At 34.6% G+C, this 26,836-nt stretch overlaps 1 protein-coding gene across 2 annotated transcripts in view; it reads left to right on the forward strand.

Moving 5' to 3' along the window:
- The window catches only part of COL21A1 (collagen type XXI alpha 1 chain), a 181,570-nt gene that overhangs the window by 99,176 nt on the left and 55,558 nt on the right, over positions 1-26,836 (forward strand). For both annotated transcript variants that reach the window (XM_078055217.1, XM_078055216.1), the window contains 4 exons: positions 14,691-14,744; positions 15,586-15,637; positions 16,685-16,740; positions 16,859-16,912. In XM_078055217.1, the coding sequence (XP_077911343.1) occupies positions 14,691-14,744; positions 15,586-15,637; positions 16,685-16,740; positions 16,859-16,912 (216 nt within the window). The remainder of the gene's footprint in view (positions 1-14,690; positions 14,745-15,585; positions 15,638-16,684; positions 16,741-16,858; positions 16,913-26,836) is intronic.

Here is a 26,836-nt window from a genome sequence, read left to right on the forward strand (position 1 = left end):
CTGAGGAGACCATGTGCCAGACACCTCACCTACATTCTAGTCTACAGGATCACTGCTCTTTCCTTTCTTTCCTTTCTTCCCTTTCTTTCTCTTTCAAAGGATTTTACTGGAGAGAGAGAGAGAGAGGAGAGCATGAGCAGGGGGAAGAGGGAGAGGGAGGAGCAGGCTCCCCACTGAGCAGGGAGCGCGATGCGGGACTCGATCCCAGGACCCTGGGATCATGACCTGAGCCAAAAGCAGACGCTTAACCAACGGAGCCACCCAGGCACCCCGGATCACTGCTGTTTCTTTAACATTCTGACAATTAGCCTGATTTGAGGATGATAGGGATTTATTAAAAAGTATGCATATATGAATGAATGTATCTATCAATGGATGAATGAATAAATTTATCTATTTTTCCCTTTTACTTGGGTTTAGAGACCAGATATAAAAAGGAGGTTTTTATTCCTCTTAAAAAGAATTGGAGTAAAGTGTCTTATTTGAAATAAAGGAATACAAACAATTTGATAGTCACAGCTTTAACTGCACTGTTGTTTGGGGTCATGTACTCTCTTCACAATAGAAGTGCATGAATTTTACGAAGTCATACATTTTGTTGAATAAAATAAGATGTATGTTTATGTGAAGTTCTTTGTTTTCAGTCCAGTAATAGTTACACTGAGAGTGCTTGTTTTCTGAAATTTGTTGTTGGGGCACAAAGTCTGACCTGACACAATCACTTTGAGCCCGAAACCACCACGTGCTGTGCCATCTACATTTCCTCCTCACATTCCGTGTGGCTTTAGAGTGTTCCTTACCCTAGAGTTGCAATAATTGAATAAGTTACAGACGTTTCCTCGATTCTTCCTCTAGAATATAGTTCCTTAATTTTCAGAAATGGGAAGGTTGAGAAATAGACCCCTGAGGTGACTTTGACTTGTGGGCAGCACAGGACATTTTCCCAGGCATCACACAGTGCTTCTCAGAGATTGTTCCATACAACGCTGTCCTCCATTAGGATCTTTTCCCAGAATCATTTCATTTTGTGGATTTCTTCTGAAACTTCCCATTGTAGGAGTTTCCACTTAAGATAATTAAAACTACATGCACTTACTTGCTGACTTCAACATTTGTTCCTACCTATCAGACCATAGAATGTGTATAGATTTTGCAGGGTTTTTTTCTTTTTCCCTCCAGAATTTACAAAATTAAAAAGGAGCACTTCTTCACCAAATGGTCTTCAGTTGGTAACTCATTTTATAATATGCTTTAAAGCTATTTGGAATTCAAGAAAAAGTACTTCAAAACACTTCTTCAACTTTGAGGAAACCCATATATTTAAATCATTGGGAGAAATATATTTTGTTAAAACTTACATTAGGCTGAGTTGATTAACTGGCACGTATATATGGGTTTTTGAGTTGATTATGAAACTTTTTTTATAGCAAACTCAATTCCGAACACATGGGAGGTAGTAACAATTTATTTTTTTTTAGACTTTGTACAAATTCATCACTTGGTTTTTCTGGGGTTAAGAAATAAAATATGCTAATTATATCCAAGGTCTCATTATGGAGCAAATTATACATTTTGTTTAATTTCCTCATTAGATCAATTAACATTTAAATTGTCACTTCAAGACCTCAGTTTCCCATTGTCCTTAACATTCATACAAGAGTATGATGTGATGAATGAGGCTTTTTCACTTAAATATTTACTTTCATTATTGCACTTCTAAAGTCAAAAGATTAAGTGGTATTACAGTGATTTATATAGTCAGTTATAATTAGGGAACTCCAGTATACATGTTGAGAGAACAGTAATAAGGGACCAAGCTAAAAGGGTTATTAGGGAATATGCTAAAACTTAGGATGTTAGTAGTTTTACTTCTGTAATGTCTGAGGACAAAAAAAAATTACAAAAAATTAAAGCCAAGAATGATATGGGAGGGAGAAATAGCTAGAATTGGCTTAGTAAAGTGACCACGTTTATTTTCTTTCTCAAAAAGGGAGGGTAATCTACCTGTGTAGCTTCCTCATAACACCACAGCCCAAAGGCCCAAACACTGGTGTGTGTGTGTGTGGCTGGGGTTGGAGGGGGACGAGAAAGGGAGGCTTAATGAAGTTACAGGTTATTGGCTGGGCTTTGAATTCACCGTTTACTTTATCTTCTCTATCCATTCTCTAAATGTCAGATTGTTCCAGGGCTCAGTCCTGTGCCCTTCTTTTTCATCCTTAACAGAGTCTGTGTATTACATTATTAAATATAAACTTACATGAATATAAATTTATGTGTTACTTATATAAGTATACATATTGGTGATAAGCCTATAACTATACTGAGGGGTGCCTGGGTGGCTCAGTTGGTTAAGCGTCGGGCTCTTGGTTTCGGCTCAGGTCATGATCTCAGGGTCGTGAGATAGAGCCCCGCCTCTAGCCCCTTGTTGGCCTGGCTTCCCCTCAGCAGAGTCTGCTTGGGATCCTTTCGCTCTGTCTCTCCCTCCACATACGCTGGCTCGCACATGTGCACGCACATGCTCTCTCTCTGTCTCGAATAAATAGAAAAAATACATCTTTAAAAATATTAATATATTGATTTAACCAATGTTATAGTTAATAAAAATATTAAATACATACACACGTATATATACATTCTGTTTTCTGATGCAATATTTTGCTTCATCTGAATCTGAAGAAACTGTGGAATTGTTGTTAAAAGCAGGAATTTTCAGAGCTTTTTCTACTTTTTATGGAAGGGGTGGTACCACATTTTCCTTCTTTCCTATATCCTTTTCTCAGAGGCTTTTCTTCCAAAGCAGCACTAATTGTGCCTTCCCTAAATAGTCGCTGAAGTCAGGTTTTGTTAAGTGTCCCTTCTGTACATGGGGTGCTAACCTGTGTGTGCTCAGGTGTTGATTACTTCCGTGAATACGTTTATAATGTCTTGATCATTTTCTGATCTTTCAACTTCTTTTCTTTTAAGGCTCTGTAATGGATTCAGTATCTCAGTTTATTGAAAAGAATCATTAATTCCATGTCCCGCCTCATTTGTTGGCTGCTATGCCATTTTCTGTCCTGTTTTCTTTTTCTCTACTGGCATCACTGGGAAACTTAAAACTTTCATTGAATTTTTATAGAGTGCTTCATATTTTGTTGGTTCTAAACTCCTATTTCTCATCCTCATTTTGGGTGTCTATGGTCACTAAGAAGCTATGGGAGTGACCCTGTTGTGGAAGCTCAGGATTCTACCTTTTTTTCTAGGCCTGACTAGTTCAGCGATGATCCCCAAACCCAAGGGGATTGCCCATGATTGTGTTAAAGATGGGGAACATTTTAGTAGATTTAAACAATTCCCAATAAATCATTGCCTGAGCCTCAAAAGACTTAACATTTGTTTCTATGTGAGAGGAGAAAGAACCACCAAGATGTGTTAGGTGAATTTAAATTGTAGAATCTTTGTAGTAAAAGACTTTTTACTACATGTGTGTAGTAAAGGCATGTAGTAAAAGGCATGTAGTTCCATATTTATGTATGAATTATATGCCTATGCTACTGAACAAAACATTATATACATTTAAAACATGCATACACTGAGAAATTTTTAAAGAATGAGATTTTTTAAATAACAGTTTTCATATTCTTTTACTATGCACATGAATAATCTTGACCCTTTTATTTTTCTAAAGATTTATTTATTTTATTTTATTTTATTTTATTTATTTATTTATTTTTAAAGATTTTATTTATTTATTTGACAGAGAGAGACACAGCGAGAGAGGGAACAAAGTGGGGGCAGCGGGAGAGGGAGAAGCAGGCTCCCCGCAGAGCAGGGAGCCCGATGTGGGGCTCGATCCCAGGACCCTGGGATCATGACCTGAGCCGAAGGCAGACGCTTAACGACTGAGCCACCCAGGCGCCCTCTAAGATTTATTTATTTTAGAGAGCATGTACGTGCATGAGTTGAGTGGAGGGGTAAGGGGAGCGGGAGAGAATCTCAAGCGGAGTCCCTGCTGAGTGGGGAGCCCAATGTGGGGCTTGATCTCAGGACCCTGAGATCATGACCTGAGCCAAAATCAAGAGTCTGTTGCTTAACCAACTGAGCCACCCAGGTGCTCCAACTTGACCTTACTTTAGAGACTATGATTCTAGACCAAATTATGGGATGGATAAGCTCATCAAAGGCATATTCTTCAGTCAGGAAAGCTAAATCTTGGATTCTCTTTGATTCTAATCTCTTGTAAGGTCAGATGGAACCAGGAGCGTGACTCCTCAAAAATAATTGTTTTGTTGGAATATTTTGGAAGACTCAAAAGTGTTTATTGTATTTTAGAAAATGAAAATATTTTGCATATTCAGCAAATTATTATTAATCAAAAGCAAGGCACCAGCTGAGGATAGAGTAGCATATGCTGCAGTAACAAGTAAATTCCAAATGCCTATGACTCAAAATAAAGAAAGGCTTATTGCTCATCAGATTACACATTTATTAGCAGTAGTGAGGGGTCCCCCTTTCCCTCACATGGAGACTTAGGCTGATAGAAGTTTCACCATCTAGATTATAACTACTTATAGGAGCAGGTATTTGGAGAATCAGACAGTGGCTCTTAAACTACTACTATTCATCTTTAATTAGCCAGAGCAAATTTTGTAAACCACACCAAGTTCAAGAGTCAGCAAAGTATGATTCCCCCATATGCTTGGAGGTAGAGAGAATCTGGATATTGATAAATGATGGTCATATCTACTAAAGAAAAACTGGAATGAACCAGAATGGATTTTTCCTCCAAGAGGTTGGGATCTAATAAAGCACATAACATGTATACAGTAAGTGTCAAGATAGTCAGTTGTTAAGTGCCAAGGAAGAGAGTTGAATACAATTCTCTAAGAGTTACAGGAAAGTGGAAAATTCAAAAAGGCTTCATGAAAGAAACTGTAAGCAGGTTAATCACAGCTATATACTACATGGGCTGTCCCTAACCAATTTAAAATCTCTGATTTAGGGATGCTGTGGTTCTTAAGACGTTGCTGTGTGTGTGTGTGTGTGTGTTTGTATATGTATTAGTAAATTTTTCTGAGTATATCCATAGGAAAATTTCCTGGAACTGGAATTGATTACAGGATCAAAGGGTTAAATGCATAATTAAACTTTGATACAAACTGCCTATTTAAGTTCAGTAAGTTTGTACTCCCCCCAAAAGTATGTGAAAATAACTTTCTTCACACTCTTATCAGCACTGAGTTTCATTCCAAGTTTCTAATTTTCACCAGTATAAGTTAAAAATGGTATTGGTTTGGTTTGCATTTCTTTATTAGTAAGGTAAAGTACCTTGTTATGTGATTTTGGGGCATTTTGTTAATTCTCTGTCATTTCCTTTTTAGTCATATCCTTTTTTTTTTTTTGCTTTGTATTGGGCTGTTGATCTTTTTAAAAATTGAGTTTTATAGACATCTCATAGATAGTATGAAAATATTTTTTCCTGGTTTTTATGTGTTTTGATTTGGTCTTTGAAATTTCAGCCATATATAAAATTAAAATTTTTATGTATGTGTAGATTTTTTCTTTTTTTCCTTATGCTTGTGTTTATATAAAAGGATTCCACATTCCAACATTTTGAAGATGATAACTCATTACTTTTAGACTTTTGTTATTTTATATTTGAATCTTTATACTTTGGTATTTGGAGTAAAGTTAGATGAGCATTCGTATTTTTCCCTCTCTTTTCCTAAATGGATAGCCAGTTGCCACAACAATATTTATGGAATATCACTTTTTCTCCATTTATTTGAAAGCTCCTCGTTATTGCTAAATTTCCATTTTCATATGGCTCTATGTTTTTGGCTTTCCATTCTGTTCCATTTATCGGTCTACATCCTCTCCAACACCAAATTGTTCTTAATTGTTGTCACTTCATAATATGATTTAATGTTGGCAGGCCTAGTACTTCCTCATTATTCTTTATAATCAAAATTTTCCTGGCTATTCTTACATGCTTATTTTTCCAGATAAAGCTCAGTATCTTTTCTTCAAGTTTTTAGAAATTCTTATTCATATTTTAATTAGGATTCCTTTTATGGATTAATTATAGAATCATTGACATAATTTCAATACTGAGTTTTCCCATTTAAGTTTATGATTTATTTACCTTTTTATTTCAATCTTGAAACTCAGTGAAATAACATTGAAGCTTTTTTCATATTGGTCTTCAACATTACCTAAGTTTATATCTTGGAATTTTTATCTCCTTTGTTTCTATTACAAATAGAAAATGTTCTTTAATATATTTTCTTATTGGTTATTATTTATATATGAAAACATTTTTGTATATTTTTTAAGCAGGAATTAACTGCATATTCAGTGATTTAGGGTATTAGGTGTATATTGGTATATTAGATGTATGATCATATATAAAGATTAGTTGTTTTCTTCTAGTTTTTAACTTCTTATTTCTATATTTTGTCTGAATTCATTGGCTACTCAAAACTGGCTAGAAAAACATTAAAAATAGTGATGATGTTGGGTGAAGTTTCAAACATAGTCTCTTTTAGTCCAGGTTTATGGCTTCTTTGGTAGTACAGCTCTCTCAACAGCAGATGGATATTTGTGATTTTGTATCTTTGACTTTTGATTCCAGCCAATAGCACATCCATAGTCCTTGCTTTAGTCATGACCCTCTCTACATTAATTTATTAACTACTAATAATTAATGATAGGTGACTTAAATTTATCAGACATCCATTGCATTCTTAGTTGTTGTTGTTGTTGTTGTTTCCCTTGAGCCATTCTATCCATCTTGAAAGGATTTATTGGACCCACCTTCATTGATTCAGAGGTTTTAAGAATAGTGTTTATGGCCACATCCTTGATTTGGTTCTTCCCAGAGACTGTTTTAATTGAACTTCTTTTAAAGGTCTCTTCCAGTTTCATCATTTATCTATTAGAGATGAGAAAAAAGTTTTTTCTTCCAATCCCAGTATTTTTGGACTTGGTCTATTCCTTTTAATTACTACTTGCAAATCGGCCAATTCTTTTCTGAGCTTCTTTCTTTTACAGTGCCTTTTGTAAACAGCCAATACCAATCAATTCATGATACCAACATTCTGTTTTCTCAGTTCTTTACCTGTAGCTCTAAGTTCATTTGATGCATTATTTGCCTTTGCAAGTATTACCAGCAAAGTTTTTATCAGATATTTACCACTTTATTAAATGAATCACCATTTTTTACACTTTTAGTAATTGTTTTCATTGTTCACTACCTAGCCCCAAAGCCAGTGCCATATATATTTTTTGATATTGTTTTGGCAGTCTCCTTTTTCTAGCATACCAATTTTTGTATTAATTAACATAAATTAAGCTGTATTACAGTAGCAGATGACCAACACAAGAGCATTTATTTGTCATTTGCATTACATGCCCATTGTGGATAGATTTTGGCTTAACTTTACCACTTTTTTGCAACCCATTATTTTAAACCTTGGACATAACTTGGGTGAACAACATGAGTTTGAACTGCACAGGTCTACTTATTTTTTTTCAATAAATACAGTATAATACTGTAAACGTATTTTCCTTAATAATGTTTTCTTTTCTCTAGCTTACTTCATTATAAGAAGACGGAATATAATACACATAACATAAAAATTATATGTTAATCACTTATTTGTGTTATTCATAAGACTTCTAGTTAACAGTAGTCTATTAGTAGTTAAGTTTTTGGAGAGTCAGAAGTTATATGTGGATTTTCAACTGCATGGGGGTTAGCCCCCCAACCCCTAAATTCTTCAAAGGTTTGCTGTGTTCAGATAACACTTTCTTATGTTCTGTATTTTGTAGATATTGTTTCAGTATTCCTCAACAATTTGCTCACTAAATTTCTTACCTCTCTCTCCTTGCCTTCCTTGCCCCGCTTGACTGCTATATATTAATATGTATGCTACGCCTTTGTGTTTTACTTAAAAATCTTATTTATGCACATGAGGGTAGCTTTGTCCAGATTTTTATTTTTCCATTCTAATGTGGTTGAATGCTCCTGGTCTTCTCACTTCATCTGAGATTTGTTTGTTATCTCTGGTAAATTAAAATTTGAAGATTATGTTTTCTATAACCTGTAGCCAGAGAGTGGAATTCTTAGACTTTGTTCAGCCTTAATAGGGAATCCTGATTTGTCTTCTTTCTTCTGTATTTCTATCAAGTATTTACTGTCCAGCTAAATTCCATTTTATCAAGAGTATATCTTTGTCTAGCCCGGCCATCAACAGATTATTTCAACACAGCTTCTAAAGAGTTAGCTCAGGTAGTCTTCTTAACTTAATCTTTTCTCTCTGTAGAAACTGTTACCACTCCTTCCTGCCCCAAGCAAAAAGGAAAAAACAAAAAACAAAAAGTGGTTTTGGTTCTAATATTAGGAGTCTACATGTAGGGGGGAGAATATCATCCAGTTTTCTTGTTGTGCCTCTTGGTCTCCCCCTGAATCTTATTATTATTATTTTTTTTAAATTTATTTATTTGACAGAGAGAGAGATAGTGAGAGAGGGAACACAAGCCGGGGGAGTGGGAGAGGGAGAAGCAGGCTTCCTGCCGAGCAGGGAGCCCGACGCGGACCTCGATCCCAGGACCCCGGGATCATGACCTGAGCCGAAGGCAGACACTTAACGACTGAGCCACCCAGGAGCCCATCTTATTTTTCTTTTATTCTTTGGTTAAATTATTGCATTTTAGGATTAATAAATTCTAGTATGTGTGGGCTTTTAGTGGATCTTCTGTTGTCTATCTTTCTCTCCCATATACACACAGATTGTTTTTAATCTTTAGTGGAAAATTAAGATGGTCACGGGAAAGCTATTACCCACGAGAAGGACATTCTTTACCAGCCAAAAAATACCATAAACCCCAAAATGCAGTGGTGTAAATGAGAGTTTATATTTCTCCCGTAATCAGTTGTTTACGTACTCATCCAAAGACTCATGTTTTTCCTTCTTGTTGGTCTGGTCTCAGAGTGTTCCCTTCCACGTAGGCAAGGCTTCATCACTAGTCATCACTTTCCTTTTAATAAATTCTGTGGAAGTTGCGGGCTGTAGTCCTCTACACATTCTGCTAGCAAGAACTTTGTTAGGTGGCCATGCTTAACTGCAAAGGAGCCTGGGAAATAGAGTCTCTACTTGGGAAGCTGTGTGCCCAGATAAAAATCTTCTCTGTGATAGTAAAAGGTGAGCAGAATTTTGGATGTAACCATGAGCCTAGCATACTTTTTATATCACATACACTTAGAGATAAATTAAAGGAACCAAACATAATACAGATAGATCTAAAGTATAATGTAATTTTTATTTCTTATTTGACATCAGTTATTATGGGAGAGGATGAGGGGATTCCTGGACTTGAAGCCCCAGTTCCCTCTCTGCAAAAATATATTTTATAATGGCTCCCATTCTTTCACTAGTGGAAAGGAATATTTCAACCTGTGGAATAGATCAGTTGTTAAAATTCAATTTTTTTTTTTTTTTTTAATTAAGAAGGCCAATAGTGTATTGGTCTAGTCAGATAAGTACATTCCCAGATTTTCCTGCAATTAACCAGAGTGGAGAAAGAATGAAATTGGTTCAGCATAAAACAGAATAAGTGAATGAATATTAGCACCCCTACACAAGAGGTCATAGTAATAACCCTCCAGGAGGTTTAAAGCCTCCCAGTGGAAAGTATAATGGGAACAATTGGAGATTACACCATATGTATACTTTATCAATTTATATCTTTCTTATATCTGTCTTGCTGTCTCCTTAATGGTGAACTGATGGGAACCTACCTCCCTAGAGGGCAGGATGCTCTGGATATTACTGTTTAAGCATCAATAAGTCACTAGGACTTCTTGATGAAGGTGAAGGGTAGAACATACACATTAACTTTCTCTATCTCTTAAACTCCCATAAAGCAACAGCCATGGAATAATAATTATAATAATAAAACCTAACATGACACAGAGAATAAAAAAGAAGATAATAGGTCTACATTTTTGGAATCTGAAAGGACCCAAGGAAGCTCAATCTTAAAAAGTAATATGATTCATATGAGAGAGAATCCCTTTTGCACACACACATGCACACGTGCTCAAACACACATACCTATGCATACAGATACCCCAAAAGCTTAGGAAATGGTAATACAAAGTAATTTCTGAAACTGGGAGTGAATTGAAGGTAGGGCTAAAAATTGAAGCATGGGGACACCTGGGTGGTTCAGTCAATTAAGCATCTGCCTTTGGCTCAGGTCACGATTCCAGGATCCTGGGATCTAGTCCTGCATTGGGCTCCTTGCCCATCAGGGAGCCTGCTTCTCCTTCTGCCTGCTGCTCCCTCTGCTTGTGCTGTCTCTGTCTCTCTGTCTCTGACAAATAAATAAATAAAATCTTTAAAAAAATTAAAAGAATGGAAGCATGTTTGAATATTCCTTTAAGAACAATGAGATCCTGCTATCCCTTCCTAACCTCTGTACAGTGAAGTGAATCTCCCTTCTTCTACCCTGGCAGGATATATAAGTTTATTATCCAGAGAAGATAAAACTGAAGGTCTCTAGACTGAAAAGAAAAGGAGGGAGTTGTACTTATAGGCAAAGAAGATCCTTCTATGGGGAATCCACTGATAGCCAGAGCTATTTAGGGAAATGACCCAGCGCCCCGCCCCCCCCCATATATAGAGAATCTCAGTCATTGAACAGTACTCCCTGAGAGTTTATCATCAGCTTCCATATGAACTGATCATTAGGAATCAGAAAATATCTTAGGAAAATTAAAGATCAGCAAAAAATCTTAGAAGAAACTGATAGAAGACCTGAGAAGACTTGGACAAACTGTCATTAGTGCCTTCAGGGAGGGAGAACCCCTGATAGATGGTTGCTTCAGCTGTGTTCCTTGGTAGGAAGTGATGGGTCTTCACGACCAATCTAGAGGCCCTCCTGTAGCACATGACCCCCTTGTAGACCACATTCCAGATCCTGGGTCCTTACACTCCTTGTATAGCACACCCCAGTTCCATTCCCAGGGTCTGCAAGCCTCTTTCCTGTCTCTGTCCTTCTGAGTGCCTTCTAACATATGCTTAGAGGGAAGGTTGTGTATGTGAAATGTGGATGGAGTTTGGGTATGTGGTCTGAGTCCACATGTGTAAGCATGGGGTCATTAGAGATGAAAAGTCTTCCATACTGCTTAGCGTAATGGATGATTATAGACCATATTTATGCTGAATATTGTATAATTTGACATTGTAAGACACTATAAACAACAGGAGATCCTACAAGCTTTCTGAGAGGGAAAACCCTACAACCACCAAAAAAAATGTCATATACAAATGATCAGAATCAGAAAGGCTTCAAACAGCTCACTGGTGACACTAAAGTCAAGAAGGGAATGGAGCAGAACCTTCAAAGGTCTGAAAGGAAAAGAAAAGTCTAAACTATACTTCTATATGTGAATTATTAATTACATAAGTGAACAGAATGAAGATATTTTCAGAAATTTAAGGTTTCAAAAAGTTGTCTCCCATGAATTCCTTTTCAGAAGCTATGGGATGATGTATTCCCCTAACAAGGGAATAAACAGAGGAGAACAAATGTGTATGAGACAAATGAGAAGGCTCTAGAAAAGACAAAGAATATCAAAGTTTCAATGTATATGAGTATATTTCAAAGTGATTTTGACAATTGGAGATTAGAGTTCAATATTGTAGTAAGTTTATAGGAAAATAAGGTGTCAACCCCCTACCTCTTTCCAAAACAGGCAGTTTTTAACTGTAGGGCAAGAAAAGGCAAGCAATCAGCATATTTATGGCTTAGTTGTGAATCTTAGTATCAGAAATAATGACTATTGATTCAACCAAAGTTGTAATAGAAAGCTAAGGGGATTTGTGCTTCCTAGAAGTGGAGATGGGGAGAGGGTGTTGGTTGGTTTGAGAGGTTGATCCTCTTCTTTCACAGTGGGATGTCAGTAGATAATGCTGGAAACTGAAAATGCAGTAGCAATGTAACCATGGGGTCTGGTGATTTAAGCTGATAATGATACGGAAACTTAGAATGAAAACTGCCTTTGGAGGGTTTTATCCCTTCAATAACTATGTCACTCTTTATGTGAATATTTTTTTAAAAATATTAAGATTTAAGATTTAAATTTTTTTATTTAAGTGTAGCTGACACCCAATGCTACAGTAATTTCAGGTGTACAATATAGTAATTCGGTGTCTTTATATGTTATACTATGCTCACCATAAGTATAGCTCCCATCTGTCACCATACAATGTTATTATAATATCATTGACTATATTCCCTATGTTGTGCCTTTTATTCCCTTGACTTTTTCATTCCATAACTGGAAGCCTGTATCTCCTACTGCCCTTCAGCCACTTTGACCATCTCTCTACCCCTCATTCCTCTGGCACCCATTAGTTCTCTGTAATTTATAGGTCTGATTCTGCTTTTTGTTTGTTTTTTAGATTCCACATATGAGTGAAATCACATGGTATTTGTCTTTCTCAGTCTGACTTATTTCACTTAGCCTAATATTCCTAGCTCCATCTGTATTGTTGCAAAGGGCAAGATATCATTCTTTTTATGGCTGCATAATAATCCATTATATATACATATATACATACATAACACATTTTTTTTTTACTCTGTTCATCAATTGACGGACACTTGGGCTGTTTCCCTATCTTGGCTATTAAAAATAATGCTGCAGTAAACATAGGGGTCCAGATATCTTTTTGAATTAATATTTTTTTTCTTTGTGCAAATACCTAGTAGTGGAATTTTAGATCTTATTGTATTTCTCTTTTTAATTTTTTGAGGAAACTCCATACTGCTTTTCACAGTGGCTGTGCCAATTTCCTTTTTTTCCCCCCACATCCTTGCCAATACTTTTTATTTCTTAACTTTTTGATTTTAGCCATTTTGACAGGTGTGAGGTGATAGATACCTCATTGTGGTTTTGATTTGCATTTCCCTGATGATGAGTGATATTGAGCATCTTTTCATGTGTCTGCAGGCCATCTTTATGTCTTCTTTGGAAAAATGTATGTTCAGGTCCTCTACCCATTTTAAAATCAGATTTTTTTTTTTTTTTGGTGTTGAGTTGTAGAAGTTCTTTATATTTTTAAAATATATATGGATATATCATTTGCAAATAATCTTCTCCCATTCAGTAGGTTGCCTTTTTGTTTTATTGATAATTCCTTTGCTGTGCAGAACCTTTTTATTTTGATGTAGTCCCAGTAGTTTATTTTTCATTTTGTTTCCTTTGCTTTAGCAGACATAGCCAGAAAAATGTTGTGACAACCAGTGTCAGAGAAATTATTGCCTGTTCTTTCTTCTAGACTTTTTCTGGTTTAGGTTTCACATTTAGGTCTTTAATCCTTTTGAGTTTATTTTTTGTGTATGGTGTTAGAAAGTGTTCCAGTTTCATTATTTTGCCTGTAATTGTGCAGTTTTCCCATTTATTGAAGAAACTATCTTTTCCCCATTGTATATTCTTGCTTTCTTTGTTATAGATTAATTGACCATATAAGCATGGGCTTATTTCTGGGCTATTTTGTTTTATTGATCTATGTGTTTATTTTTGTGCCAATGCCATACTGTTTTGATTACTATAGCTTTTAGTGTATCTTGAAATCTGGAAGTATGATACCTCCAGCTTTTTTCTTCTTTCTCAAGATTTCTTTGGGTATTTGGGGTCTTTTGTGGTTTCATACAAATTTTAGCATTATTTGTTCTAGTTCTGAAAAAATGCTGATGGTACTTTGATAGGGATTACATTGAATTATAGTTTTCAAACTATAGGTTTTTTACTTCCTTGGTTAAGTTTATCCCTAGGTATTTCATTATTTTTGGTGCAATTGTGAATGTGATTCTTTTCTTAATTTCTCTTTCTGCTATTTCATTATTAGTGCATAGAAATGCTACTGATTTCTGGGTATTAATTTTGTATCCTGCAACTTTACTGAGTTCATGTACTACTAATGGTTTTTTGCTGCATCTCCAAAATTTTGGATCATTGTGTTTTCATTTTCATTTGTCTCCATGTTTTTTGATTTAACCAAGTAGGTAAGAGACCTTTACAATGAAAACTTTAAGACACTGATGAAAGAAATTGAAAATGACGCAATGGAAAGATATTTTATACCCAAGGATTAGAAGAATTAATGTTAAAATGTCCACACTACCCAAAGCAATCTATAGATTCAGTGTAATTCCTTAAAATACCAACAGCATTTGGGGCACCTGGGTGGCTCATTTGGTTAAGCAACTAACTCTTGATTTCGGCTCAGGTCATGATCTCAGGGTCATGTGATGGAGCTCTGCATTGGGCTCCACGCTGAGCATGGAGCCTGCTTAAGATTCTCTCTCTCTCCCTCTCCCCCTTTCCAACCCTCCCCCTCCTCCTCATGCTTGCACTCCCCGACCCCTGCAAAATATGTATATATATGCCAACAGCATTTTTCACAGAACTGGAACAAGTTCACCTAAGTCTCAAAATACTTTCCTTTTCTAATCATAAAGGAAACTCTGATAAATGAGGATTGATGTTTCATAGAGATAGGGTTTTAATGTAGATATGCGTTTAACTGTTCAAAGATTTTTTTTCCAGTGGATTTTGACAAGGGTGAAGTTGAATATATGATGATTTTTTTAGGCTGAAATGTATTTTCTTTCATTAATTTTAGTTTTATTTTCAGGGTGACCGTGGACTTCCTGGTTTTCCTGGGCTTCATGGAATGCCAGGATTAAAGGTTGAAAAACAATCTAGTCTTTTAATATTCAGTAATGTTGCATTTTATTTTAAATTAAAACTTCTTTATGTTACAAATGTGTTATAAATAAATGCTCAAATGTAAAGTATATTAAAGTAAATGATTGGATTACTATCATAATTTACATAAAGCTTTTTACAAATTTTCTTTAAAATTTCCAGTCACAAATGTTTTGGTATTTAAACATTGATGAGTAAGTTTTAATATATGAAAATTCTTTTAACTATAAGCCCTGTTATGGTACCAACTATCCTTATTTTTCCTTGTTTTTCTTCATAAAGCCTCAAAAATAGGGCTTTATAAACAAAGCTTAAATTATTTCTATTTTATTTTATATTGGCAATTAAACTTTGTTTATAATTGGTGCTGTTTTTTTCTTTAAGCTTTAAGGGACATTTTCATATTTCTCTAAAATTCAATAATTTAATTCCAGTTAGTGAACATATAGTGTCATATTAGTTTCAGGTGTACAATATAATGATTCAACAATTCTATACCTCATTACTCAGTTCTCATCATAAGTTTACTCTTAATCCCCTTCATCTATTTCACCCATCCCCCACATCCCCTCTGATATGCTTTATTTTAAATGAATAAAGTTGTCTTTTTTTTTTCAACAAGAACTTGAAGCATACTTCAGAATACATGGTTTGAAAAGATATATTTAAAACAAGAGAAATAGAATACACATTTTCTTGAGGTACACACAGAAGAATTCTCTGGTTAAATCACATAAAAATAGACATAACAAATACTGGAATTAAAATAAAAAATTAAAAAAATAAATAATAAAATTCAGTATTTATATTTTGTCTTTTAGGGTGAAATGGGCCCCAAAGGAGATAAAGGATCAACTGGATTTTATGGCAAAAAGGGAAGTATGGATTATAAAACAAAGTATCTGTATGGAACTTTGGATGTCATAGAAGTAGAAAACTTGTATTTCAGTCCCAGCTCACTCATCATTATAGCAATTAGCTTTGTTCACCTTTCTCAGGAAATTTATTTAGAATAATGAAAAAATAGAATAATACCTGGTGTGTGGTATTTTATAAGAATACATCATGTTATTGATCATTCTGAATTTTTAAAATATTTATAAAGAGAGATTCTTTGGGAGGAAGTGGGAGCTGCTTAACAGCATGTCCATGGAGAATCAGTTATGGGCCTTCCAATTTCCTCACATTGGAGGATGATTATATTTTCTGTATATTATATTTACAATACTCACTGCTTTTTAATTTTGCTAAGATGTGGTTTCTGTTTTTAGATGCTTGTAATCCTGCATTCACCATTGCTTTTTAATGTCTTTGTGTCCACTGGCCTGGTAAAATAATGCTTTGCCGGGAGTTGTAGAGCCAACTCTAGCTGTAGTTCCATAAATTCTGTCACTACGTAAAGAGGTTAACTTTTTAACTTAAGTTTGAGTTGGAATTTTTAAATCATTATTGTACCTCCTCTGGGGATGGTGTCCAGAGGCATTCCCAATGGTCCAGCTGCCATCACAGGCTATTCTACAATACAGCCTCTAGCAAAACTAGGCTGTCCAGAACCTCTGGTAAAAGAATTGTTTACCTTTGTACCAAGAAAAAGTTGGGAAACCACCAAGATCCACATGTGTGTGCCCAAGCCAACTTCAAAGAATTTGTGCTGTGAGACCTAAAGTCTTAGGAATTTGCCTAAAATGAAAAAACATGTCAGCAGGGCCCATGGTGGTTCCATGTGTGCTAAATATGCCCATGCCAAGGTCAAGCATGCTTGCTTTATTGAGCAGAAAATCATTGTGGATGTGTTGAAGGCACAAGCACAGAGTCAGAAAGCTAAGCAAACAAAAAAATGAAGCTTTTCTGAGTAGTAAAAACAAAAATTGAAAATAAAATTATTGCATGGATTGTTTTCTAAGTGTTTGTTTTTAATACAGGGTGCAAAAGGTGAAAAGGGGAATGCTGGATTTCCTGGCCTTCCTGGACGTGCTGTGAGTTTGATAGAAAAAGCTCTTCAGTATTTTACTTTAAATAAAAATTGTACTGCCTTCTTTTAGAAAGAAAAATTAGTGCAAAAAATATATTAAAATACATGTGTTTATTTTTTAGGGAGAACCAGGAAGACATGGAAAGGATGGATTAATGGGTAGTCCTGGTTACAAGGTATTTACATAAAAAAACCAAAAGATTTCTGTAACTCGTGAGTGAACATTAGAAAAATGTACTGATACTTGACTTTGTTTACATGATGACATTGGTATAAAATAATGAGCTCAAAGTGTTTTACTGTAATTTAAAAATGGTAGTAAATTTCTTTTGAGTCTATTGTGAATTCTTAGGTGTTAGAAATAGAATCTCTGGATATTAGAAGGTTGAACTTCCTTGATAAGCCATTCAAATTGGTTTGTTTGGTGGGTTAGAGGCGGAGGTACCAAGCTCTTATCTACCAATAAGGGAGGTCCTTGGGTGGGAGGTAGGGGGACTTCATCCTTAACCTTAACAACTTCTTTACCAGTTGTGTGATATTATTATGAGAGAATTAGAGCAAGAGGAACTGCAAAGTGCCTGTCATTCACCACCCGTAAAAAGCTCAAAGGCACATGCCCTTACAATGATGGGTTAGCACCATCATATTCTTACATAAAGAAACTTTTTTTGGTTAATAATCAAATAGAAATGGGCTTTCTGTGCTGTAGCTTGTTAAATAAAAGGGTATCAATCCTGTGTATATATTTAAGTCAGTCTATCTGGAATGTGCCAACAGCCCACATAATTGTTCTGCTATAAGTTTTTTGAATACCTAAGGAGAGGATTTGTGTAATCCATCAACCAGTGAGGCCCCTTGGTCAAGCATTGGATTTAGAGATGTCATCATGTTCACTAGTCATCAGGCCAAACTTGCTCAGAAATCCAGTTCAGATTTTCTTGGTCCGCTACTGATTTCTTTTTTGTTGGACAAATTATTCATTTATTTGCTTAATAAGTATTATGAAAGTTCCCCAAATATCCATGACTCCTTAAATATTATAAATAGTGCTTCCTGAATTTAAAATATTGGGGCTCATTTGCTAACCCATCATCATAAGAGCTCAGTCATGTGTTAATTATATTTCACTGATTCTGTATTTTATTTCCCATTTGTTAATTAAACAGACATTTACTGATATTTATTAGGTGCTAGACATACAGAGGGGAAGAAGACCGTCACAACCCTTATTTTTATGGAGTTTATAATCTAGTCTCTCTTTATTAAAGAACACAGATTCTTTTCTTTACCTGCAAATTTGGCATTCATCTAATTTAATTTTTCTTTGTCTTCTGTTACCATTAGCCCATGTGCCCCAAGAAATGAGATTATAGTTTTGGGGGGTAGTAAAGTTTAGAGACTAGAACTGAGTTGGATTCCCACCGCTTGGTGACTTTTTCTAACCAGCTGTATGTCCTTTGACAAATAGTTTGACCTTCCAGTTTTCTCCATTTAAAAAATGTACCTCTGAAGCAAATAATACATTATATGTTAAAAAAAAAAAAAAGAAGATAGCAGGAGGGGAAGAATGAAGGGGGTGGAAATCGGAGGGGGAGACGAACCATGAGAGACTATGGACTCTGAAAAACAAACTGAGGGTTCTAGAGGGGAGGGGGGTGGGAGGATGGGTTAGCCTGGTGATGGGTATTAAAGAGGGCATGTTCTGCATGGAGCATTGGGTGTTATATGCAAACAATCATGGAACACTACATCAAAAACTAATGATGTAATGTATGGTGATTAACATAACATAATAAAAAAAATGGGATAAATGTTACCTACTTAGAATGGTGTGGTAGGGACTGAGAACAATAGAGCACCCAGCATAGTACTTGTCAGAGAATATATTCAATAAGGAATTAGTTTCTTTGTCCATTTTTTGATTAGAACATTGCTTTAAGATCCTTTTTTGAGCTTTTTAAATTTTTTTTATTTTTATTTTTTTTAAGATATTTATTTGACAGAGAGAGAGAGACAGCGAGAGAGGGAACACAAGCAGGGGGAGTGGGAGAGAGAGAAGCAGACTTCCCGCCAAGCAGGGAGCCCGATGTGGGGCTCGATCCCAGGACCCTGGGATCATGACCTGAGCCGAAGGCAGACGCCTAACGACTGAGCCACCCAGGCGCCCCTTGAGCTTTTTTTAAAAACCCACTTTATTGAGGTATGAGTGACATACAGAAATTACATATTTCATGTATACAACTTGGTGAGTTTGTACATGAGTATATTCTCGAGAAATCATCACCACAATCAATGCCATAAACATATCTGTCACCTCAAAAGTTTCCTCCCTCTCTATTATTATTTTTTTTTTGTGATGACAGCATTTAATGTAAGGTCCGCCTTCTTAGCTAATTTTAAAGTTTGCATTACAACATTGTTAACTGTAGGCACTAAGCTGTATGGTAGATTTCTAGGTCTTACTCATTTTACATAATTGAAACTTTACCCTTTGATCAATACTTCCGTGTTTCTCCCTCTCCCCAGCCCCTGGTAACCACCATTCTACTCTCTGCTTCTGTGAGTTTGACTGTTTTAGATTCCACCTGTAAGTGGGATCATATAGTATTTGTCTTTCTATGTCTGGCCTATTTCACTTAGCATATGTCTTCTGGGTTCATCTATGTTGTAACAAATGGCAGGATTTCCTTCTTTTTTGAGGATGAAGCGTATGTCTGTGTGTGTGTGTGTGTGTGTCTATATGTCTTATCTGTGTCTATCTAGATATCACATTTTCTTTATTCATTCAACTGTCAACAGACATTTAAGTTGCTTTTATGTTTTGACTATTGTGAGTAATGCTGCGGTGGACATGGCACTACAGGTATGTCTTCGAGATCCTGATTTCCATTCCTTTGGATATATACCTGGAAGGAAGATTGCCACAGCATATAGTTGTTATCTCTTTAATTTTTCGAGGAATCTCTGTAACTGTTTTCCATAGTGACTATATCAATTTACATTCCCACCAACAGTGTACAGGGCTTCTAGTTTTTCCACATCCTTTCCAAGATTTTTTTTTTTTTTTTTTGGCTAATAGCCCCAACAGATTTGAGATGATATTCCATTGTGGTTTTGATTTGCATTTCCCCATTGATTAGTGATGTTGAGCTCCTTTTCATATACTTGTTGGTCATTTATGTCTTTTTGCAGAAATGACTATTCAGTTCCTTTGCCCATTTTTAAATTGGGTTGTTGTTATTATTACTGCTATTGAATTGTAGGAGTTCCTTATATATTTTGGATATTAACCCTTTATCAGATAGATACATGGCTTGCAAATATTTTCTCCTAATCTGTGGGTTGCCTTTTCATTTTGTTGATGGTTTTCTTTTTTCTGCAGAAGCCTTTTGGTTTGATGTAGTCCCACTTCTCTAATTCTGCTTTTGTTGCCTATGCTTTCGGTTCCTGGATTGTATGTAGGAATTTTGGGATTCTTTTTTCTATTTATATAAAAAATGCCATTGGGATTTTGATAGGGATTTCATTGAATCTGTAGGTCATTTGTGGTAGTGTGGACATTTTAACAATAAAAAATGTTCCAATCCATGAACTAGGGATTAGGAATGGCTTTTCATTTATTTGTGTCTTAATTTCTTTCATCAGTGTTTTGTAGTTTTTAGTGTATAAGTCTTTCTCCTTTTTGGTTTAGTTTATTACAAATTATTATTTTTGATGCTATTATAAATATGGTTGCTTTCTTAATTTCCTTTTTGTATGGTTTGCTGTTAGTGTATAAAAATGCAATTGACTTTTGTATGTTGATTTTATATCCTGCAACTTTACTGAATTTATTAGTTTTGACAGTTTTTTAATGGAGTCTTTAGGTTTTTCCACATATGAGATCATGTCATCTACAAACAGAGACAATTTTATTTCTTTTACAATTTAGATGTTATTTCTTTTTCTTGCCTAATTTCTCTGGCTAGTACTTCCAGTACTGTGTTGAAAAGAAGTGGCAAGAGTGGGCATCTTTGTCTTGTTCCTGATCTTAAAGGAAAAGCTTTCAGTTTTTTTTCATTAAATATGTTCACTGTGGGTTTTTCATATATATGTCATCTTTATTGTGTTGAGTTAAATTCCTTCTATACCTAGTTTTTTGAGACTTTTAATCATGAAATGGTGTTTTGTCAAATGTTTTTTTCTACATTTCTTGAGATGATGTGATTTTTATCTTTTTTTTCTGTTAATCTGATATATCACATTGATTTGCATATACTGCCATCTTTGCATCCCAGGGATAAATCCCACTTCATTATGGTGGATGATCCTTTCAATATGCTGTTGAATTCAGTTTGATATTATTTCTTCAGGAGTTCTGCATCTATGTTCATCAAGGATATTGGCCTGTAGTTTTCTTTCCTTGTGGTTTTAGTATCATGCTAATACTAACCTCATAAAATGATTTGGGAACTGTTCCCTCTTTTATTTTTTGGAAGATTTTAAGAAGGATTCATATTAATTCTTTAAATGATTAGTGGAATTTATCTGTGAAGTCTGCCTGTCCTGGGACTTTCTTTATTTTAGGAGATTTTTCATTACTGATTCAATCTCCTTATTTGTTATTGGTCTGTTCAGGCTTTCTCTTTCTTCTTAATTCAGTCTTGTTAGGTTTTATGTTTCTAGGAATTTATCCATTTCTTCTAGTTTTTCCAGTTTGTTGGCATATAATTATTCATAAGAGTCCCTTGTGATCTTTTTTATTTCTGTGGCATCAATGTCACAGAAATAAAATGTCTCTTCTTTTGTTTCTGATTTTATTTGAGTCTTCCCTTTTTTTTCTCAGTCTAGCTAACTAAGGATTTGTCCATATTTTAGATCTTCTTAAAAAATAAACTCTGGCTTTAATTATTTTTTCTTTTGTTTTTGTATTCTCTGTTTCATTTATTCTTGCTCTAATCTTAATTATTTCCTTCCTCCAGCTAACTTTGGGCTTGGTTCTTTTTTTTCTAGTTTTTGCCCTTTTTTTAAAAAAAGATTTTATTGATTTGTTTGAGAGAGAGAGCACACAAGAGGGGGGAGAGGCAGAGGGATAAGGGGAAGCAGACTCCCCGCTGATCAGGGAGCCCTACTTGGGGCTCGATCCCAGGACCCTGGGATCATAACCTGAGCCCAAGGCAGACGCTTAACTGACTGAGCCACCCAGGTGTCCCTAGTTTATTTCCCTTTTTGATATTAATCTGGATAGCGTGTTTGCATGAACATACCTACAAGTGTAAACCTTATTTCACTTTTTAACAGGTTTATTCATAAATAAGCCACACATTATAGAGTTTACCTATTTAATTTACTGCACACACAATTCAGTGATTTTGAGTATATTTACAGAGTTACTCAGTCATCACTGCAATCTAATTTTAGAACATTTTTTTTCATCACTTCAAAAAGAAATCTTATACCCATTAGCAGTCCCTCCCAATTTCCTACCAGCCATTTGTGCTCTATTTTTAGCCCTCTGCAACCTCTAATCTACTTTCTATCTTTGTGGATTTGCCCATTCTGAATATGGAGTTTTAGTTTGCATTTCCATGATGACTGGCAATGTTGATATCTTTTTATGGGCTTGTTGGCCATTGGTGTTATCTTCTTTTGTGGGATGTCTATTCAAAACATTTGACCAATTAAAAAAAATTTGGGTTTTTATCTTCTTATTAATGAGTTGTAAGATTTCTTTATGTGTTCTGGCTATAAGTTCTTTATCAGATATATGTTTGAAAATACTTTCTTGCCCTCGTTGTATTGTTTTTTCACTTTCTTGTGTCTTTTGATAAGAAAAAGTTTTTAATCTAGATGAAGTCCAGTTTCTTAATTTTTTTTGTGGTTCATGCCTTTTGTATCATATTTAAGAATATTTACCTAACTTAAGGTTACAAGATTTTCTCTTGTCTTTTCTTCTAAAAGAAAAAAAATCAGTTTTTCTAAATACTTATATTTAGAACATTATATTTATAAAACTTTATCATCTTAGCCTATAAATTTAGGCCTATGATCCATTTTGATGATTTTAATTTCTATGTATGACATGAGGAAAAAGTCAAGATTGATTTTTTTTCCATTAGTACACCTAATTCTTTCAGCATCATTTATTTTTTTTCTTTTAAAATTTTTTATTTAAATTTAAATTTTATTTAAATCCCATTTAATTAACATATACTGTATTATTAGTTTCAGAGGTAGAATTCAGTGATTCAGGGCACCTGGGTGGCTCAGTCAGTTAAGTGTCTGCCTTGGGCTCAGGTCATCCTGGGATCAAGTCCCATATCCAGCTCCCTGCCTCCCCCTCTACCCCTCTCCCCTGTTTGTGTTCTCACTCTCTCATGCTCTCTTTCTCAAATAAATAAAATATTAAAAAATATTAAATATTTAAAAAAAGAATTCTGTGATTTGTCAGTTGCATATAACACCCAGGGTTCATTACATCAAATGCCCTCTTAATGCCCCTCCCCCAGAAGATCAGCAAGAACAGCCAGCCAAGACCAAGTTTATCGATCAATGAGAACGGCAGAACTCCAGCGCTAGGGGAATACTGCACATGGAATTCAAGGCTTTTTTCCCATGATTCTTTAGTCTTTCAAAGTTAATTTTTTTTAACTTTTTTTTTTTTGAATTTTTCTTTTTCCCTTTTTCAACCAACATCTTATCAATCCCTTTTTTAAAAAAAAATCTCTTTTATTTTTCATTTTTAGAGTCATATTCTATCCCTTCATAGTAGTTACCCTTATTTTTGGTATATATATATAAGTTGTTCTGTCTTTCAGCATCATTTATTAAAAAGACTATCATTTCCCATTGAATGACATGAGCATTTTTGCCAAATAAAATTTGATCAATACATTTGAAACTATTTTTGGACTCTTGATTCTGTTGCACTAATCTATACCTCTGTCCTTTTGTCAACAACACACTGTCTTGATTATCATAGCTTTAAAGTTTTGAAATCTGACAGGGTAAGTATCTAAACTTGTTTTTCTTTTTAAAATTGTAATGGATATACTAGGTGTATGAAATTCCATAGAAGCTTAAGTGTCAGCTTGAAAAACTTTACAAAAAAGCCTGAGTTTTATTAAGTATACTTTTTAGTTTGGAATAGTTTTAGATTTATAGGAAAGTTGCAGATACAGTATACAGAATTCCCTTACACACTTTACCCAGTTTCTCCTGATGTTAACATCTTATATTACTATGGCACATTTGTCAAAACTAAGAAATCAATATCAATGCACTGATGTAAATTGAACTCCATACTTTATTTGGATTTTATTAGTTTTTCAAGAATGTTCTTTTTCTGTTCCATGATCTAATTGAGGATATACCACATAGCATTATTATTTATAACCTTAGTCTTTTCTAATCTATGATAATTTCAGTCTTTTCTTCTTTTTCATGACTTTGACAGTTTTGAAGAGCTTTGGTTATGTATTTTGTAGAATGTCACTCAGTGTGGGTTTTTCTGATGTTTTCCTCATGATTACGCTGGAATAATAGGTTTTTTTTTTGGTGGGGAGGGAAGGATAACACAAAGGTGAAGTGCCCATCTCATCATATCAGAGAGTATATGCTATCCACATGACTAATCATTGATTATATTAACTTTGATCATTTGGTTATGGTAGTATTTGTCATGTTTCTTCATTGTGAAGTTATTGCTTTTTTCCTTGCACATTTTTTTTTGGAATTGAGTTACCAAGTCCAGCCCCTACTCAAGATAGGGCAGAAGGGCTGAGATTAAGCTTAAACTTTTAGAGAGGAGAATATGTATATATATATCTTTACACTTGTTTGAGGAGAGTTATGGTTGTAACAGTCTTCCAATCCATGAACATAGTATATCATTTCACTTATAGTTTTTCTTTATCTCAGCAATGTTTTGTAGTTTTCAGTGTACAGATCTTGTATGTCTTTTGTTAAATTCATACCCAAATATTTCATTTTTAAAAATATTCTTGTGAAGAGAGTTTTAAAGATTTATTTTTTTGTTACTAGCCTATGAAAATAGAACTAGTTTGGTATGTTGATTATATATCCTGCAATATTGCTAAACTCACTTAATGATTCCTGCAACTTTATTTGGAAATTCCTTAGATTTTTCTGTATAGATGATCGTGGTATTTAGAAATAAAGACCGTTTTCTTCTTCTAGACTAATCTGTATGACTAAAATTTATTTTAATGATTTTATTGCACTGTACAGGCCCTTCAGTACAATCTTGAATAGTAGTGAGAGTGTACATTTCTTGCCTTGTTCCTAACCCTAGGCAGTCTTTTACCAGTAACTGTTAGTTGTTGATTTTATATAGAAACCCTTCATCAGCTTGAGGAAATTCCTTTTTATTTGTAGTCTTTTGAGAGTTTTTCTCTTTAATTATGATTAGGTGTTGAATTTTTCAAAAACTTTTTCGGCATTTATTGATTTATATTGTTTTCCTCCCTTATTTCATTAATATGTATAACATTGATTTTGTATGTTACATTAATCTTGCATTATTGGGATAAATGCCAATTAGCCATTTTATATTATTCTTTTTATGTACTGCTGGATTCAATTTGGAAATATTTTATTAAGTACTTTTGTGTCTGTGTTCATGAGAGATAATGGTCAGTAGTTTTCTTGTGATTTTTTTGTATGGCTTTGGTATCAAGGTAATACTAGCTTTTCTGAAAGATTTGTGTAGAATTGGTATCATTTTTTTCCTTGTTTGGTAGAATTTACCAGTGAAACTGTCTGGACTTGGGCTTTGTAAGTGTAAGGAAGATTCTAATTACTAATTAAATTCCTTTACTAAATATTGGGCTATTTAGTGTTTCTCTTTCTTCTTGAGTAAGTTTTGGTAATTTGTGCCTTTCAAGGAATTTATTCATTTCATTTTCAGTTTGTTGGCATATTTTATTTATTACATTGCATTATTCTTGTCCTTTTAAAATTATTTGTTTTATTTTTTAAATTTTAATTCTAGTGTAGTTAACATACAGTGTTACATTAATTTCAGGTGTATGGTATAGTGATTCAGCAAGCCTATCCATTACTCAGTGCTCATCATGAAAAGTGTATTCTTTAATCCTCATCACCTATTTTACCCATCCCCCCCCATGCACCTCCCCTCTGTTAACCATCACTTTGTTCTTTATTGTTAAGAGTCTGTTTCTTGGTTTGTCTCTCTTTTTTTTCTCTTTGCTCATTTGTTTTGTTTCTTAAATTCCACACATGAATGAAATCATGTGGTATTTTTCTTTTTCTGACTATTCCACTTAGCATTATACTCTCTAGCTCCATCCACGTTGTTGCAAATGACAAGATTTCATTCTTTTTTATGGCTGAATAATATTTCATTGTATATATGTGCCACATCTTTATCCATTCATCTATTGATGGGCACTTGGGCTGCTTTCATAATTTGGCTTTGTAAATAATGCTGCAATAAATAGAGGGGTGCATGTATCCCTTTGAATTAGTGTTTTTGTATTCTTCAGGTAAATACCTAGTAGTGCAATTATGGATCGTAGGATAGTTCCATTTTTAACTTGTTGAAGAACCTCCATACTGTTTTCCACAGTGGCAGCACCAGTTTGTGCTCCCACCAGAAGTGCACAAGGCTTCCTTTTTATGCACATCCTCTCCAACATTTGCTTCTTGTGTTTTATATTTTAGCCATTCTGACAGGTGTGAGGAGATACCTAAGCATAGTTTTGATTTGCATTCCCTGATGATGATGATGACGATGAGCATCTTTTCATGGATCTGTTGGCCATCTGTATGTCTTCTTTGGAGAAATGTGTGTTCATATCTTCTGCCATTTTTAAATTTGGTTATTTGTTTTTTGGTAGTTCAGTTGTATAAATTCTTTATATATTTTGGATACTAACCCTTTATCAGAGATGTCATTTGCAAATATATTCTCCTATTCAGAAGGTTGTCTTTTAGTTTTGTTGACTGTTTCCTTTGCTGTGCAGAAGTTTTACTTTGATATAGTCCCAATTGTTTACTTTTGCTTTTGTTTCCCTTGCCTCAGGAGACATATCTAGAAAAAAGTTGTTAAGGTTGATGTTGGAGAAATTACTGCCTGT

Source organism: Halichoerus grypus, chromosome 9, assembly GCF_964656455.1.
Source record: "Halichoerus grypus chromosome 9, mHalGry1.hap1.1, whole genome shotgun sequence".
NCBI lineage: Eukaryota > Metazoa > Chordata > Mammalia > Carnivora > Phocidae > Halichoerus > Halichoerus grypus.